Source organism: Diorhabda sublineata, chromosome 2, assembly GCF_026230105.1.
Source record: "Diorhabda sublineata isolate icDioSubl1.1 chromosome 2, icDioSubl1.1, whole genome shotgun sequence".
NCBI lineage: Eukaryota > Metazoa > Arthropoda > Insecta > Coleoptera > Chrysomelidae > Diorhabda > Diorhabda sublineata.
This window is the reverse complement of record NC_079475.1, coordinates 21,860,550-21,879,957: the sequence shown is the minus strand read 5'-3', so window position 1 is coordinate 21,879,957 and position 19,408 is coordinate 21,860,550. Positions and strand designations below refer to the sequence as shown.

At 32.3% G+C, this 19,408-nt stretch overlaps 1 protein-coding gene across 1 annotated transcript; it reads left to right on the top strand.

Moving 5' to 3' along the window:
- Nucleotides 1-12,686: 12,686 nt before the first annotated feature.
- LOC130440630 (mitochondrial import inner membrane translocase subunit TIM16-like) lies at nt 12,687-13,037 on the top strand. The gene has a single exon (XM_056773889.1). It carries the CDS (start codon nt 12,687-12,689, stop codon nt 13,035-13,037), a length of 351 nt encoding a protein of 116 aa, XP_056629867.1.
- Nucleotides 13,038-19,408: the final 6,371 nt, after the last annotated feature.

The window sequence follows — 19,408 nt, the reverse complement described above, 5'->3', positions numbered from 1 at the left end:
CAAAGAGAGGTTGATTCGAGCGGAAAGTCTTGTTGTGTGTCTGATAGAATTATGAAATTTTATTGTATTTCGAGATGGTCAGGCTATCAATGATGGTGTATATATATATCGCAGAAATATCTAGTAAACCCGGTTGTCTCACAAAAAGACAATGCTAAACCACTTACAAAGAAAGTAACGCGGAATAATTTCGAATCACTTTGTGGTATTAAGCTCCTTCTACATCCAATATTTAGTTCGGGCTTTGCACGATCAGATTACTATGTATTCAGATCCATTGTGAAATTGTTGCGTGTGAAAGAATTTGAAATTCTGAAAATGCAGTGTGACAATTTTTTGCATCTTGCAAGCTAAACAATTATCAATTAGGTTTCAAAGAGCTTGTTGAACGTTGGGTTCAAACCATACAATACTGAACAAAATGAAAATTGGAAACACAGTTTATGAGACACCCTCAGAACAATCTAACGGTTTATGATAAGAAATATCTTTTGGGGAACTAAGTGATCCGCTATTTTTCATTTCTTTCAATATTTATATACACAACGCTAACTGACATTTGTATCTAATATTTGTATAGTCATAGACAAAATCATCTAAGAAGATGGGATGGGGGATACAGGATTAAAATTAAATATAGTATGTATTGTAGGGTTGATTTTAGTTATAAAATACTCATATTTTATTCAGTGATGTAAATGAATTAAGGATGAACACATTATGTAGTATTACCAGTACACCAATACCCAATTACACTGTCTGATAGATGTTTGGATACCGAGGTTTACCTGAGACAGTGTAATTGTGAATGTTGGTTTAGTGGTAATAGTAAACAATGTATGAATATATGAGCGGTTTTGGGAAGTCCAACTTATGTTGTTATAATTAAGGAGTGTAGAATCAAAAAGTAGAATCTTTATTTTTGTTATTTTGTAGACCATTTCCTTCGAAAAATTTAAGCCAACCAAAAAGCTGTAATATTTTATGTTTACCTAGCAACGATCAAATTTCAGCGATAATACTGCACTAGTGCAAATTATCGATAATTTGCACTAGTGCCAAATTTTCGTCTAGGATTAATAAACATCATTTGGTTTTAATTTTATATTTTAAGAAAAGGAACAATTATTGTTTATTTTAAATTAAATTTTTCTCAGGAAATAGTCTGCCAAAATGCCCTCTCGTGCATGTCAAATTGTCTCATAATTTCCTCTCGTGCGCATTCGCGCACTCGAGAAAATTAAATTATCGACAATTTGACATGCACTCGGGACATTAATATTGAAAATCTGTTGAAATAATTCTTTTCAAATTATCGATGAATACATAAAAGGTTATTTATATTTATTTTTTTTGTACTTAGAAGTCGTGTTAAAGATATTTTAAAGTTGTTGTGACTCGTTCTCTAAATAATTGTATATTAGTTTTTTTTTTGCGATTCGGGGTGAAATATACAACCAAACACTATATCTGACAGTGTATGTTTTGTAATTTCGTAAGATTAGTAACACAACAAAGGCGACTGACAACATTTACGATATTTATGTTTTAGATATGTATTTATAAATGCCAAAAATAGTTCTCTTAAGTTCAAATCCGACAAGTTTTTTTCTCTGACTCGACGAAGAAGATCAACTACATTAGACAACGAGTTGCTAGAGCAGAAGTGAAATCAAGTTTCCAAACATTCTTAACCCTTAACAATTCAAGAAAATTTGCAGCAAATTGGAAAAATAAGCAGAGCAGGTAAACCAAGAAGATCAATTTTTCCGATAATACCTCAAAGAGAACAAATCCAAAATATCCATCCCATGCAACGTTTTACTTAAATAGCACGATACTGAACCGTCTTTTGATTGCTTGATCTTTCGAGACAAAAAATGGGCCTTATATGATAAACCAGTGGCTCTTACCAAAAGTCTTGCGAAGCCGGGCTTACATCCCAAAAAGGCGGTTGTGTGTATCTGATAAATTACAAGCGGAATTATTCATTTTGAAGCCTGGCCAAACTTTTAATGTAGATATTTATAGTGACCAGTTGGATCGATGAAACGCATCTTTAATCGTAAATTATCTGGAGACTGTTAACAGATAAGGCGTTATTATTAAATGAATGAATTAATGAATAAGGCTCGTCGATATTACCTCATCCATCATACTTGCCCGATACCGCACCGTCGGACTATTAATTTAAAAATAAAAATTTAAGAAAGCGACATTTCTTTCCGTTCTTTATTTCTATTCATGATTTTTTCATTCATTTTTATTGGCAATTTTATTTATTAGACTCCTTAAATATTTTTAGTACCGATATTATTCAATGAAACCGCTTAATTGTTTTTTTATTACTGTCCATGTTTAATTACCACTCTACCAACCGTCGATAAACAAAATAACTGCCCATTATTTTTTTCAGCAGAATAAAATAACCTATTGCGTTTTCGAATAACGTTTGAAATAGTTATTTTCCTAACAAGTGCAGAAAGTGATACTTTCCCGCACGCGACTGCAGTTGTCCCAAACGACGCGGAGCGGAGTTCGGGCAAGCGGTCAAGTGCGAAATGACACTATACACATTAGTTATGAACATTATTTTTTCTACGACCGTATATACAATGACCCATTTTTCAAAAATTATTTTATACCAACAAACATAATAATATACAAAACTTTAACTAAAAATTACTAATTATTCTAATATTAATATTGAAAACACAATTTGTTGCATTCTGTGGACTAGTAAGAATTGTCGGTCCAGTGGAGTTATTTGGTTTCAACTGGAAGGTAGATGACGTCGGTGAGGAAGGCATCGGTTGCAAGTCGCATAAAGATGACGATGACGGCAACGGCAACGGTTTTAAGTCATTTGGTAGGTAACAGCTCGGAATTAGTTTCATTTGCAGCCTTCAAAATGGCTTCGGGAATTTCTTCGACGGATGAATCCATTAATATTATTGTATCGAATTCGATTTAATTTGGTCTGATTTAGAAGAAGATTGCACTTATTCGGTCACTTCCAAGACGTTTTGAACAACTTTGACGTTTTGAACAACTTGACGTTTTAGTAACAATTACATGGTTATATAAAAAATATCTGTATTATTTTATATTTTCAAAAAATTAAAAATGCTACAAAAAGCTAGAAAAGGTTTAAATTTCAATTTGATAGACTATTTCGTAAATATTTATTTACCTGTAATAACAATAGTTATAATTTCAGAAGTAAAAAATTATCTAATAAGGTCAAAATTTGCATAATTTTACTTTCCCGCACCTAGGATGACACGAATTGAAGTCTAAATATCTTGAAGACCAAGTTGGTTTCGTATACTATTCTGTTCTTATGTTATTGTTAATTTTATATAATGTGACATCAAGAAAATTGATTTTATTATTTTGCTCAACCTCGATTGTGAATTGAAGTTTTTCATGATAAGAATGGAATTTTTTATTTATGTTTTCAATTTGATTCTTTGGTACAGCAGTAATGTAATCATCTACATATCGAAAAAAGAATGGAATATTTATATCAAGTTTGCTTAGGACAGTTTCCTCAAGATCTTCCATTACCAATTGTGCCATAGCATTGAAATGGAAGCCCCTATAGCACAACCATCAATTTGTTTGTATATTTCATTTTCAAATTTGAAGTACGTTGTTGTAAGTGTGAGTTCTATAGCTTTTATAAATTCGTTTTGAGGTATTTCTGTATATTCTTTAATTTTGTCCCATTTTTCATTATTATATATTAAGGATATATAAATTGTAAAGAAGTCTTTGCCAGCTATATTATGAGCAGTTTTCTATTGGGAACGTGGCAAGGAAACACCAAATTGGACTGACTTCAATATATTTTCCAGAGCTTTCGAATAGTTATGTATTCATGGTGTGGGAAATAATTAATTAAGATTTCCGGTGATTTTTGATATATTTTTATTGTATTATTCATTAAGGATTACGAAACCTAAATTAATTGAGTGCTCAAATTGTTTTTTTCAACTAAAATACAATAGAAAAGACATAATTTTAAAACAGAAGAGACCTCAAATCAAGAACATTAATGTATCAAAAGGTCTAAGAAATAAGAAATTAAATATATATATATTATATATATTAAATATATATATATATATATATATATATATATATATATATATATGTATATATATATATATTAACGTCAACATCGTTAAAGAAATTTCAATTAACTGCTGCAGATTATTATGAAAGATCGATTGATTTTGAAATATATTTATTTTTAGAAATGATTGAAGCAATACCACCAATAGCTGGTTTATTTACGAATTTATTGAAATCACAATATCAAGTTTGTTTAAAAAATTATTCCAAATCACAATTTTTTTAAATATGTTTATCCCAAAAAGATATAAATATTTGTTTACCAGAGATTCAGTATTCAATCATCTGAATTCAGTTCATTGTCCGTGTAATTATACGAGGTATGATCAAATGATACGCTGACTTAATTTATGGTTCTAAAACCCAGTTTAAGGAAGAGTAAGATATTACATAGTGATAATTTTAATGAGTATTGGAAATATAGACTCACACAAATAGTCAATAGTAACTGTGAACTTATCCACTTTCAGCACATTTTCAGCTACCTGTTTCCATAAAAATCGTATATATAATAGGAAATCATCTGGAAGTATAGCAATATATGTCCACAACAAATATTATAATTCACCACAAATCAATTCAACCGTAAATAACATAGAATCCCATCAATTAACCTTTCAACAAAACAAAACTTCACGAAGCTCTGAAATCGCAAAAACAGACAGCTCCTAGTCCAGACCAAATACCTCTAATATTCTCACAAAAACTTTCAATCACCACCAAAGACTACCTATTAAAACTATATAACTACATTTATAAAGTCTTCCCTTCAAGTTTGCGCGAAGCCGTGATAATTCCTTTTTTGAAATCCGACAAAACAAGAACCAAACCAGACTCATATCGACCAATAACTTTAAACAACGTTCTATGCAAAATCATGGAAAAAATGATCATTCGTAGACTTCCCTGGGTACTAGAACAGAACGATTTATTAATACCAGAACAAACCGGATTTCGCCAAAACAGATGCACAGCCGATAACCTGATAGATCTCGAATCTGAAATAAGCGAAGGACTGGCCCACAAACAAGAATGCACAGCAGTATTCATTGATATCTCTAAGGCGTACAATATGGTCTGGAGACCCAACATAATCTCAAAATAACATCATTGAGTCCTAAGAGGAAACATTTTACACTTCATTAACAATTTTCTTACAGATAGATACTTCCAAGTAAGAATAGATTGAAACCTCTCTGCTAAAAAAATACAGAAGGATGGGATACCACAAGGGTCTACAATAAGCTCCACCCTCTTTCTTATCGCGATCTCCGATATACTCGACAGATACTCTCCGTTAGTCAAATGAATATTGTATGCCGATAACCTGATACTGTTTGCAAAAGATAAAAATTTGACTACTACTCAAACACATATACAAACTGCACTAGACGAATTAAGCAACTGTTCTAACAATAGCGGATTGAAATTCTCTAAAACCAAAACAAACTGTATTAACTTCTCCAGAAAATACATACAAGAAACGCCCGTACTGACCTTGAAAGGTAAAAATTTAGAATTTGTGGAAGGTATTATGTTTCTTGGCATTATCTTCGATAAAAAACTTACTTGGAAACAACACATTAATCACCTCAAGAAAGTCTTCCAGCCATAAATTGGGCGCCGATTCTACGTGTTTGACAAATCTATATAAGACACTCCACTGCCTCACCGGCATATCACCCCTCCGACTCCGAAGAATTCAATTAAGTATGAACTATGCAACATTAGTCCTTTTCAATAAAAATAACCCCATTAATCAGAAAATTAACATAGATCGCTTCAAAAACCTATTCGAAAACAAACAAACAAACAAACTATTCCCTTCTATGAAGGAATACACAAACACCCTTGCACCTGAATTAACAGATTTCCAACCAACATAAATATTCCTCCTCCTTGGACAATCCCTATTCCCACCATCAACGTCAACATGGAATCCTTTAAAAAAGAAGAAACAACCCGTTCTCTAATAACACAATCGTTCCGTACTCTTACAGGAAATAGCTTCAAAGAATACCATTTTCTGTACACCGAGGCTTCAAAAACACCTAATGGCTCAGGAGTCGCAGTAGTAGTAGAGAATGAAATACACACATTTGAACTATCTTCACATAACAGCGTCCACACTGGAGAAGTCTATGCCATATTAAAGGCACTAATCATCGCTAGAAGAAATCAATAGCCATAATTACAGACTCCATGAGCTCGATACAAACCATCCAACAACCTTATCCACCAAACCAAAGCAAACGTATTAATTATTTGGATCCCTTCACACACAGGCATCCCAGGAAACGAAAAAGCAGACAAATGTGCCAAAGAAGCTGCAGATACCAACGAAACAACAATTGTACGGGAAGTAAACGAATATAAAGGGACAATAAAAACAAAAGTACATTGCCAGTGGCAAAGTGAGTGGAACAGATCGCAGTCGATATTAAAATCTATAAAACCATCCGTCCAACCATTGAAAAACGAGACACACAATCACATTTATTTAACCGAGAAAACCCACCAATATGTGAAACTTGTAAGGAAAATCTAAACGTGAAACACTGACTGGCTAACTAACAACTTCCCAAACACCATCGTTGCTCTGCTGAACAATAATTGTAATACCACAGACTAAATCAAATATCTAAAATACACTCAACTTTATCATAAATTGTGAACACCTGACATGTCGCTAATAACCTTGTAGTTGATGCGAGACTAAAAAAAATTATATTCAACCCTCAAGAAGGTGTCCATCAATTTTGAAGTTACGATTTTCTAATTCTAGCTTTAGGCCAGCAATCAAAAAATAATGAATTTATGTCAGAATTTGTAATAATTTCAGCATTTAAGGGGCAACAGGGGGTAAAGTGCAAGAAGAGGATAAAGTACTTAATTTTATGATTGCAGCTTTCTCATTCTACTTTATAGTCGCCCCTGTATCCTTTACGAGTATCAACGTCTTATAAAAATAGTTTCCGACATTTTTATCAATACCTTCTCGTTCCGATAAAGTCATCAATTCAGCTGTTCATATCAGAAACATTAAGCGTGGACGATAAGAATAACAAAGGCTGAAAAGCAACGTTATAAGTACACGTAGCAGCAGGTCTAACTTCCTCTTCATCTAATTTCTTCTGCCCGCACGAGTAACACTGTTATTGCAGAATAGTAAATGGTAAGGATAATTTCCATATAGGTTAAATATACATCTCGGTAGGCTACAATTCTACATATTTCAAAATCGCTAAACGGTGACGTGTTCGAATGTACAGCTTACTGTTAAGTTGTAATAGTAGATGAACTCCCAGTAACTAACGATTCAACATTCGTAAACAGCTTTTACCAAAAAATAATTAAATTCTTTCTTTCACAATAGATCTATCACCTGTTCCTTCTTCGATATCTTTCCTTATCCTGCATTATTTATCCACCTATATCGTGGCAGACTTCCATTTGGTCTGACATTCAAGTTATATGTTGGTGATACCAATTCATCAATATTATTTACGTCATATGTTTTCGCTTCTTTCACGGTCTAGCAGTGATTTTCCCGAGTCCGCCTAAGAATTTGCGTTTTTGTGATCTCTAAGAATTATTTTGTTTTTCATGTATCTCGTCTTGTTTTTGAGGTATAGATTATTATAGATCTGATTGCTGCTTTCTAAATTCTTGCCTTTGTTTCTTGTCTTTGTTTATTTCGCCATACTAAGCTCTGAAGATATCTCGCGACCTTATTTGCTCTGTCCTCTTACCTCGTCTTCTACGTCTCCATAACTGATTATGTCAATAGCAAGGGGCTTGATTTTAATGAGCTCTTTTGATGTTGTCATGCATATGGTTTTTTCAGTGCAGAGTCAAAAGATAAAAATTGTTTTTATAAATGTGGTTACAGATGAAACGTTGACATTGTTATCATACTCTGCTTTAAATATGGTTGTGCTCTAGCCAAATGTTATTTTCCTGCCCAGACTTGGTTGCCTACCTCTTCCTATACCACACCTCTTCTGAAAAATCTCCTTTTAGTAGCTAACTAAACTTCGCATTTATATTGTGAAATACGATTTATCACAGTATTAGTTAAAAGTACAATTAGTGTATAATTAGCAATGGCAAAAGAAACATTTTTTGATTGAGAAGTGGTTTTGGTGTAACTTAAATCAATTGTTGCTAACAGCACCATTGCAGATACGTACTGTTTTGATTATCGTAACGGTTATGGATAAGTTTATCAAGTATTTGACATAACTATTGAACTTACTATTAAAATAAATCATTCAACTTAAAATCAATTTAACTAGCATCCTTTTCTAATCCCATTGTTTTCTAAATAAAGTAATTTTTCAGCAAATTATACTAAAGTCCAATACATCAACATATAGCTAAGAATTGTCACAAATGTTACTAGAATCACATAAATTAGCACTGAATGAGGAATTTGAAAACATTATATTTGCTTGTAGTAACTTTAAACAGCTAATCTTTATTAATAATGTTAAAAAAATACACACTAATTTTTCCAAACTATTATTTAAATGGGGTGTAATGGAATACTATAGATATTTGTTATGAAATTACTCGGTATTTAATCTTCATCAAAAATAATTAGACACTTATTTGTTCTGAGCTATGAGGACATAGAGTAGGTTTACGAATAACTAGAACTCTATGAGAGCCACTATCTAAATTTTTAGTTGCTATAAAATTGGAGGAGCTGGAACTGGCAACACTGTATTATTAAATATCACTATCCTTGAGTAGTAAGCCCTTATTGAAGTTGAAATGTTGCTATGAAATCCTTCACGAAATATTCAGAGAATGAGTCGAATGATTGGAGAAGATTTAAGATGCATCTAAAAGTGATTGAGGCAACACTTGGTGTTAGAAACAAAACAGTGTATTCAATTTTCATACGGTCAACGATTTCCAAGAGGCAGAACGACTGAGAATCGCGTACGTTTAAATGTTTGAAATGTTGAATAATGGTAGACATCATCTTTTTTTTAAATAGTCACTAGTAAAGAAACGTAAGTGGAATTTTAAGATTTTTCTACACACTAGAGCTGTAGTGGCTTCACGGATATGTATAAGGTGTACTTTCGTTTTTTACTGATAGAAAGCCTTATGTTAGTGTTGTACTTTGCCACTTGTTACGTGATACTGGTCACATTGACGTAACTTTAGAAGCAAGTAGTGCGTGATTTTTATTAAAGCTATTACTTGTGCATTAATTTTAAATGAAGTGCAGAAACGAATTTACTTTTTTTACTTTTTTATTTCCGTAAAGGCAAGAAAGGTGCTGCGGCTCAGAAAGAAATATGTGAAGTTTGTGGTACTTTTTGCTTAACAGAACACACGTGTCAGAATTGGTATAAAAAATTCCGTTCTGGAGATTTTTCCCTCAAGAACGTTATTGTCGTTGTACAAAATCATAATTGAAGAGAATCGTTTTATAACTATTTGAGAGATTACAAAGAGGCTACATGTATCGCAAAAAGCAATTGAAAAACATTTGGAATGTCTAGCTAAGAAGCTTGATATTTGGTACCTCAAGAATTGAAAGAAATTCATTTAACTCAAAGAATAATCTTTTGCGATATGCACCTTAATCGAAATGAAACAGACCCATTCTTGAAAAGAATCATCACTAATGATGAAAAATGTGTCCTGTACCTACAGTAACATGGTTGTAAAAACACATCGAAAGCTGAAAAACAACAGTAAAAGCTCTTGCTGTCAGTTTCGTCGGATTAGAAAGGTTTGTATTTTTGAGCTGCGTGCAAGGAACCAAATGATCTATTTTAATATTTACTGTCAACAACAAATGAAACTGGACAAAGCAATCAAAGAAAAACAGCCAGAATTGTCAAATCGGAAAGGTTTAGGGTTCTATCATGATAATGCAGGGCCTTACACATCTTTAGCAACTCGTGGAAAACTATCGGAGCTTGGCTGGGAACTGATGCCGTATCCCCCATACGGACCTCTTCTGGCACCATCTGATTACCATTTATTTCGAAGTTTGCAGAATTCTTTGAATGGTCAAATTTTTACAAATAACGATTACCTTCAATTGTATCTGGTTTAGTTTTTTGTTGAAAAGGACTAGAAATTTTATGAGCGCGTAATCATGAAGCTGAAATAAAGATGGCAAAAGATCATTGAGCAAAATAGAAAATATATAATTGATTGAGAACAATTCTTTGTTAAAAAGTGTTTTATTTTATACTACAAAAACGAAATTACTTTGTCGCCAACCCAATACTATAGTTGAGTTATCCAAAACAACTCTCTTCACAAGAGGCGTATCATCATCCATTACTTATTTATTATTATGAACTCTAACCTCATTAAGTTATCTATGTCTAAGTAATATGTTTAGTCTGTCTGTAAGTTTTATAGATTCCACTTCAACCCCATTGAAGTATCATCTTCAGTTAATTATTATTAATGTGACAATAATAAACCATAAATGCATTTATCTAATTTTATAGTTATTATGGTATAAGATAAGAACTAATATATAAAGAAGCCTGTGAAACTAATATTTTGTTCATTCAACTGATATTCTTCTAGTAATTAGTGTAACTATTTGTAACTTTAAATTTTCAAATCAGTTTGCTAAATATATTGTTTTTAAAAAAGCAAGTTGGTGAATTGAGTTATTTTATTCTATCACGAATAATGAAAAAGCGCAGGTCTCTCATGAAAGTTATATACCCAGTTTTCTATCGTAATGCAAGTCAGGTAAAAGCAACTAAGCTTAAAAATGTACAATCACACAAACTGGTACACCACAAAGCTCTTAGATACCCAAAGCTCTTGAGTCAGTCAATATTCTCATATATCGCGTTTCGATGGTACATAGTCGCACAATGCACAACAGTTTTATGTGAAGATAATCTAGCAGTCATTGACATTCACCCTATTCACCTGATGTGGCCATGTGTGATATCTGTGTGTCGAAGTTTCACGACGGATGAATTAATCCATCAATTCTTAACAATAGCTGACTTCAAGCTGTGGAATCATCGGTTTCAAAAGTGAACTGATATAAGTAGTATTTTGTTCATGTTATTACTCGAAAATTATAAGCTGGCCGGAATAGTTATTAGTATATCAACACATGGCATCAGCTGGTCCAATATGCCACACAATAGGTTGCCTTAATTTATTTATGTCATAATACGCAATTTGGAAAATCTAAAAAAAAATCAGGTCATTATTACGAGGGTCGCTAATTTGGGATTAAGGCATACTTGGGCATTAGCTCCACTCGCATACATTCAATATTTCATTAACATTTGGCTGTCAAAAAGATTTGTTCGCGTTGTATACCGCGTAATTTGACAATTGTTCGAGAAAAGCTTGTGTCGATTCGTGCAAAGAAGTGGTGAAAAAATTCAATGCTTGAAAAGACATCCATAAAGTCGTCACAGGCGACGAATTATGGATCTGTGCATATAAATCCAAATGGTCGCCTGTTTTTTCGGAATTATTGGACATTTCCCCACCATTCGATTAGAGCAGCATAGAACGGTCAATACTGAATGCTACACCAGCATTCGTTTGTCAGGGAAACCAATCGCAAAAGACAAATAATTCTCCACCACGTCAATGCGAGCCCTCTCACACGTTTTTGAACAGTCAAAACATCGAAGCCGTTTGTTTGGCACGCAATGATTTCTTCTTATTCCTAAAGAAGCGGTTGATGCGTTTAAACACATGTTTTGGAAGTACCTCAAACGGAATGTAAAAACTGCTTCGACAATTGGTTCAAACACATGCAAAATTGTATTGTTCTTAATGGAGTATTTAGAAAAACAATAAAGGCATATTCAATATTTAACAATCCTCCTATAAATGCGGGGGGTGCTTTTTATGACATTTCTATACTATTTTTGCGTTTTGTAAGAAATAAATCTAAGTATGATTCTCAGTTCGAGGACTGTACGAATTATTTTTTTGATTACTGAAGGTTATTCACTGAGTAAGACTTTTCCCACATTCTTAATAAGTTGGAAATGGCTCTCTACCGTAAGATGGACGGTCTCGTATGTAGGTGAAATATAAATACGGTGCGAATAGATAAACTGGTAAAGCTTCTAACAACCAAAAGACCGGGGCTCCACTCCTATCCTGTCGCCTGAATTATTTTTCCGTTACTGACAATTACTCACTAAGTAGGTGTTCCCCTATTTCAAATTCTCCATTTTCAATCCAAAACTCGGAGTTAGATTAAAAATATCATAGAAATCACCCCACGCTTCTAAAATAGTGACAATTAAATTACATATGATTGTTCAAAGTAAGGCAAATAAAGTCCAAAGAATCAGTTACAAAAATACGAGTGAAACTAATAAAATCTTGTCAATAAATTATAATATTCTGTAGATTATCTGTAACTTAGGTTTTGGATATGTCAGAAAAAGATTAAAAAATCATCTCTGTAGATAAATAAACTGCTCTGTCAGTTTGACATGCTTTTGTATAGATCTAAATTTGAAATCGAAGAACAGACTTCAAAATGATACTTCATCCAAATTACAATGGTTAAAACATTACCGAAAATTATTTATCACGGTGTGAGAATATTTTTCGAGTCTCTAAAAAAAAGTATAATCCAGGAAATAGCTTTGAGTCAAGAAGCTGCCAGACTTCGGTACAATTCTCGAAAGCCCGAAAAATCGGAAATTACACTTCATATGCCTGTAAACGAAGCTAAATTAATTCTTAACGTGAAGAAAATATGCCCAAAGGAGATCGAAACACAATTCAAACATCTCTTCGAATGTAATAGTAACAAAAACGGCGGATCGTTTTATTTACAATCAAAAATTGTTAGAGCCAAAGAAGTATTAGATTTGGAATTGAAAACTAATAACAACATTCGTAAATAAACCACTATTTTTGATTTATCTTCTTTAAATAACAAGACATTCTTAATTTTGGGAGTCCAGTAAACAATAGAGCACCAACCATTTTTGGTTATTTCTTTAAAAACATACTAGGACTCATTAATTTCATAACTATTCGAAAATTTCCAAACTTCAGATTCATATTGGGTAACGTTTGCTAATATTTTGATTTCTGGTAGCATCAGCAAACAATGTTTGATAAAAGTTATTTAAAATAATTTAGGCAATCTGCTTAAGGAGATGGGAAATTACTCCAAATTAGACTATTAACATATTTTTATTAATAGTCCTCGTATATATAAAAAAAGTGAAAAGTACAACATGGTATGCTTGCATACACAGAACGATCAGAGCGCCATGTGCTGCGATCAGTTTACAGATAAAACCATTTCCCAGTAAATTTGCAAGTATCAAAAGGAAAAATTTAAGCGCTTCAAAAAATACTGAAAAACTACAAAGAAAAATGTGGACATTTACACTATAAATGATTCTTTCAACGTGAATTCTTACTTAAACTAGCTGATACGTTTAGTCAATTTATTCATTTATAAAATCAGAATTGTTTTCAGAAATGGCAGCATAATAAGCAACACTTTCAACTTTATTCAATAGTTGTTTTTATTCCAAAAAATCATTTATCAGTTAAAACGACATCATCTTGTTCTAGTTTATCAATTAATCTCGATTCTATAGTTATTTGTTTATCACTTTTTCTTCCGCCATCAACCTTAGATTTCGGGTCAATAAATCTTCCTGAAGCAATACCAATCAAAACTTTAGACGTCATTTTTTTAATGAGAATACCAAAAAAACCCTGTGCAATCACAATAATAATTTTTTAAATTTTTTATTTAATTGTATATTCCTTCATTCATTGCTTACACGGGTTTACCAAATGGCTTCAAATGTAAACAATAGACCAGGGCTTCTTAAACTGAGACTACTGAAAAAGGGTCGCAAAGATCTGATACTTTTCAATCATTATAAATAAAATTTTAAAATTAGTATACACACTACGTACAAATATAAATACAAATAAAAATCATACAAAATACTATTGTAGTTTTATTATAACTATTTTTTGAAAAAAGTGGCAATGCAAAACTGTTATGTAGGGCCTATAAATGGTAAAATATGGAAGTAGCATTTAAAATAATAAATACAATGCGCTCCTCGATTTTCAACTGAACGTTTATATGGAGGAGGGGGTCGTTTAAAATTTCCTAAGCTCGAAGGGGGTCGCTATATAAAAAAGTTTAAGAAGCAATAGACTAAAGTCTAAATACAGTAACTTATTTGTATGTATCAGTATGTATGCATCTCTTTGGACAATGAATTCAAAACGAAAACTGACAGCACTAGCATATGCTGAGAAGTTAACAGCGATCGAAGCTGTGAAAAGTGGTTTGATGTTCCAGTCCAGTTTGGAATACAGAATGGTGTATGTGTCATGTAGAAATTACTTTCGAAGAATTCGTTAAATACGATGATGAAGTAGCCACAGTGGGAACGTTAACAAAAAAAGAAATAATGAATTATATCTATCAGAGAAGCTGTAAACATTCTACGATGATTTATAGAGCAATGCAGTAATACAGAGGATGACGTTTTATCTTCTTTATTTAAGATTGAAAATAAAATTGATGTAGAAAGTGTGAAGAGTTTAAAACAAAAAAAAATAAGGATTTTTTTCAATACTTCAATAAACGTACCTTTAAATGTAAAATAAAGTACGTATGTACCCGTACATTCTAAGATTTCAAAGTAAGTAAAAATATAAACCAATAGAAACTCTTCATCTTAAACCCTTAATAAGTTTCCCTTGGTCTTTATCTTATAGAGGCTCTACTTTGTTCACCATAGCATCCATGTGGAAAAGCTCTCCTTAAACGTCAGTCCGAAAGCAAACGACTAAAGGAGGCAAACATTTTACACCAGAAAAACTGAAAGAATTTATTAAAGAATAGGATTGTCATCCGGCCATCCGTTTCCCCAGATTTGCCATAGCTTGGGGTAAATCCAAGGAGTATCCGACCGGGGCTCCATTTTTAGTTCGGGTATAAGAACTGAAAACAAGCTAAAAGAAAATCTTAGCCCAAACACGATTGGTCTTGTATTTAGGCACATATGAGTGGATGTGATTTACTGCCAGTGGCGTGGAATCCTTAATTTTTAAAAAATATAAATTTTACACAGTACAAACCAATGCTCTTGAAGAATTCTGTTAAATGTTTGCTGATAAAAATTTAACAAATATAATTATAATTATTATTGAGTTAAATGAGTGAAACCTAACCTTAGCTCAAAAATTATAAGACTAAATACTAAAATGATCTCATTAGTTTTAGATTTTTCAAAAACTAAATTGGGGTTCTGGGCTCTGAAATCCTGGGGTTTCATGCCTGTTATGATTGCCAAATTTTAAAGAGGGAAACCCTATTTAAAAAGCACCAGATAACTATTTTGTCTGAAATAAGTCATCAAAAATCGAATTTTCAAATATTTCATTAGTTTTGTAACCATAACCATAACGGGAGCATGGAAATTGAGGATTTATAAGATTACAACGGAGCTCATATCAATATACTTGTCACCACAACTGAAAAATCTAAATCATTTACCGTGTTAGGTGAATGTTATGAAATTTGTGTCAAATATCAACAACCTCTTGCTTCATCAAATTTTCGAAAACTGAAAAATTCTGAGCATCATAGTCTGGCTCATTCATTTAGAATTGTACGTCAAAAGCATCAATAATCAACATTACGTAGCCGAAAATCTAATTAATTCGACAAGATTAACAATTGCGGTAGGAAACGGGATTAACTTATAGTGGTAAAATCTTTTGCAAGCAATTCACTAATCTAAATATAGTTCCATCAATAATGTTCACTCTTTTTATGAAATAATCGTACGAAAAGAAAGTTGCAATATTTGAAGTACAGCATACATTATTCTATGGTTATAATCCTAGGTTCAACAAACTCTTTGAGATCTTGATAAAACCATTCTTAAGGCTTAGATGTAAGTTATCGCACCACATTTTCAACATGTCCTCTGTATTAAAATTTTTTCTAATATGAGAATTTCGTCATGGATCTGAATTAATAGTAATCTAGCGGTGTAAGATTTGGACTGAAGGCGGAATGTGGTAGGAGTTAAATTCTTCGCAATTCCATCAGACACACAACAAGACTTTCCGATCGAATATATATCTATTTGTAATTGTCTTTTGTATAATCACTGATTTTCCATGGTTGGAGCGTAGATAAACTATTTTTCCTCTTGAGTACAATGCGTCTAATAAAATGATCATATGTCGGCAGGGCAAGGAGCTGTTTACTCGAATTTCGATTGAATCTTGTGGCTCTATTCGATAATTTTTATATATCTTCCTAATAATTCTAAATGGCGAAGTATGGTACCTTTAGAAGGTCTAAAGGCTAGTGCTGGTACTAAGTTGGTTTTCAATCTGCCCTTGTAATCTCAATATCTCATGTAGGTGAACTACCTGAGCTCGAATGAACTTCAAGAGCCAAATCTCCGCGGCTGTTTCAAATTTTTGTTTCCAATGACTTAACAACACACTATTTATCACACTCCATACTATTTATTATAAAAACATACTTCTCTGTCAATGAACACAGAGAGATTAATTAAAAGAAAGTAAAGCATTGTAATCTTCATAAAATTAGAGTTCAGTCTTAACAAGTTAGGAATTTTCTTCTTCTTCTTCTTCTTCCTGCTATGTATAGGCATCATTGCCTGTTTTTCTTCACATCATTGCCTCTGCTCAGTCACCTGGGAGGTTGTCACTCCATCTTTTCCTAGGTCTTCCAAGGCTTCTTTGTCCTGCTGGTGATTTGTCCCTTGATATTTTCACAATTCGTTCTTCCGTCATGCGGTCAATGTGCTCATTCCATTTTATTTTTCTATCCAGTACCCAGTCATTGATGTTATCTATCCCGCATGTTCGTCTTATGTTTTCACTCCTTTCTCTATCCATTAGTGTTCTTCCAGCCAATCTTCGAACTATTTTCATTTCTGTAGTCTCCAATATCCGTTTCGTTTTAGAGGTCTCTGGTCGGGTCTCTGCTTCATAGGATAATATAGGTCTGATTGCGGTCTTGTATATTCGGGCTTTTGCTTCAGTTCGAATGTATTTATTTCGCCAGATTGTGTCATTTAGGTATGCTGCTGCTCTTGAGGCTCTTGTAGCTTGGTTTCTTACGTCCGTCTCCATGTCCCCGTGTCCAGATATTTCGATTCCCAGATATTTAAATTTCATTTCCTGGTGTATTATTTTGTTATCCACCACAAGCTTACATCTGATCGGTGTCTTGGAAGTAACCATTGATTTTGTCTTTGCCGCTGATATTATCATATTGAACTTTTTTGCTGTTTTGTTAAATTGGTACAGTAGCCTTTGCAGATCGTCCTCGTTTCATATATGAAAACTGTCATTACTTAAGAGACGCCCTCTGTATATCTTTCACAAGCTTAACAGACAATTGGTATTGATACCAAGACTATAAATAATCGAAATGAAATTACGTTCATAAAATGGCAAACAAAATCAAAAATTTACTTGCGTCTTTCCGTCTATACTGATTAACTATTTAATGGCTTATTGAAGAAAAATGAAAAAAAAATACGGTTTTGTGTTGATGTGTTGCTGGTGTTTTAGAACACTTAAAGTTGCTGTTTCCCCTAAAAATGAAGTTGAACACAGTAGCGCCTATTTTTTTACTTTCAAGGGAACATACATAAAATATATTTCATTATTCAACAAATCAAAGAGTGTTATGGTCGTCGACCTGATAACAAATTGTAAACAAATTAGTGACAAGTACAAGAACTTTGAAATGATCTATTTGTTTATTTGATACAATTGCATTTTAATCTGTATAATTCAGATTGTTTCCAATCAATATTCTATTGTACGTCAGATTGTTATTCGAGATAAAACAAATAATTATGAATAAAAGAAAAAACTAATAATTTACTAAAAACGTTTTCACACAATCGATTGACAAATATTGAAACTGAAAAAGTAATTATGAATAACTAACAAAACGGTTGAGTTCATTGTGTTCTATAACACTTTATTCAACTTATTACGTTAATTTGTCTGTTTAGATGGATTTCTTTAATAAAATTTTTATTAACTTTGTTAACATTAACATACTGAGTCAATATTTCGTATACTTTCTCGGTTTTAATGACAATACATGTACATATTATGAATCAGTAGAAAAATTGGTGGAATATTTCATAATATCGCGTGAATCAATTCACTTCATTGTTATATGAAACAGAGTTTTCTCGAACTTTCAATTGGAAATTTAAAACTTCATAAATAGATGGCATTACTAAAAACAAAGAAGATTTATAAAGGCATCAAACGATGGCGTTCCTAATTTCAAAGTGATATTTAAAAAGGAAATGAAAACGAAGACATAAATTAATTATATTCATAGCAAGGGTTGGTTTTTATTTTTATTGATTGTTAATTATTATTGAATAAATTTATTATGATTTCATACATGAATTTCGTGGTTCAATGATTTAAAACAAAAATGGCTCATGGTTCAAGTCTAACTGGACAAAGTACACTTGAGCATTTTTGTCATTCTATAATACATACTATTTTTGAAATTAACTATTTTGTGAGAGATACATGTTATTGTTATGTTTCTGGTCAGTGTATATTATTAAGAACAAGTATGCGATACGGATACTGCAGCCTGTCCAGTTCGGTTGTAGTGGAATTTTAAAATTCAGCGAAGGCGCGACACGTTTGATATACCCGGAATTCGTTTGATGTTTGTTTTTTATATAAGTGTTTATCATAGCAGGCGATTTGTTTACATTGTTTCTTTTGAACTAATTTTTAGGATAGGTCTATTTATTTATTTATTTTGTTTCCATATTTTCTAGAATTTTTGAGAACTTCGTTTGGATATATAAACGAATTCGTTTAGCGCAGTTAGTTAGTTTATAATAAATAGTCATAGTGATCTAAGCGAAGTAGAAAAGTAACCGAAGATTTTAAATAAATTATATAAGTTAGTTAAGTGTTAGTGATAAGTTAATTAAAGTGTTTTGTGAAAGATATAGAATATGGAAATGACTACTACGTAATGTCGACCTTTATTTCTAATGATTCGGTCGATTTATCTTTTCAAGAATATTCTGCAGAATGTATTAAAAAAAAACTAAATTTAACGATCTCAGAGATTCAAAATTATCAAGTTAAAAGTACAACTTTTGGATATCGCTTACAACTTTGGAATTTGTTGACATCAGGTACGAAAGTATCCAGAAAGAGAACTAAGGTTAACTCGGTATTC

Coding starts and splice junctions, on each gene's coding strand:
- LOC130440630 (XM_056773889.1), top strand. CDS start 12,687: ATGGTTAAAACATTACCGAAAATTATTTATCACGGTGTGAGAATATTT.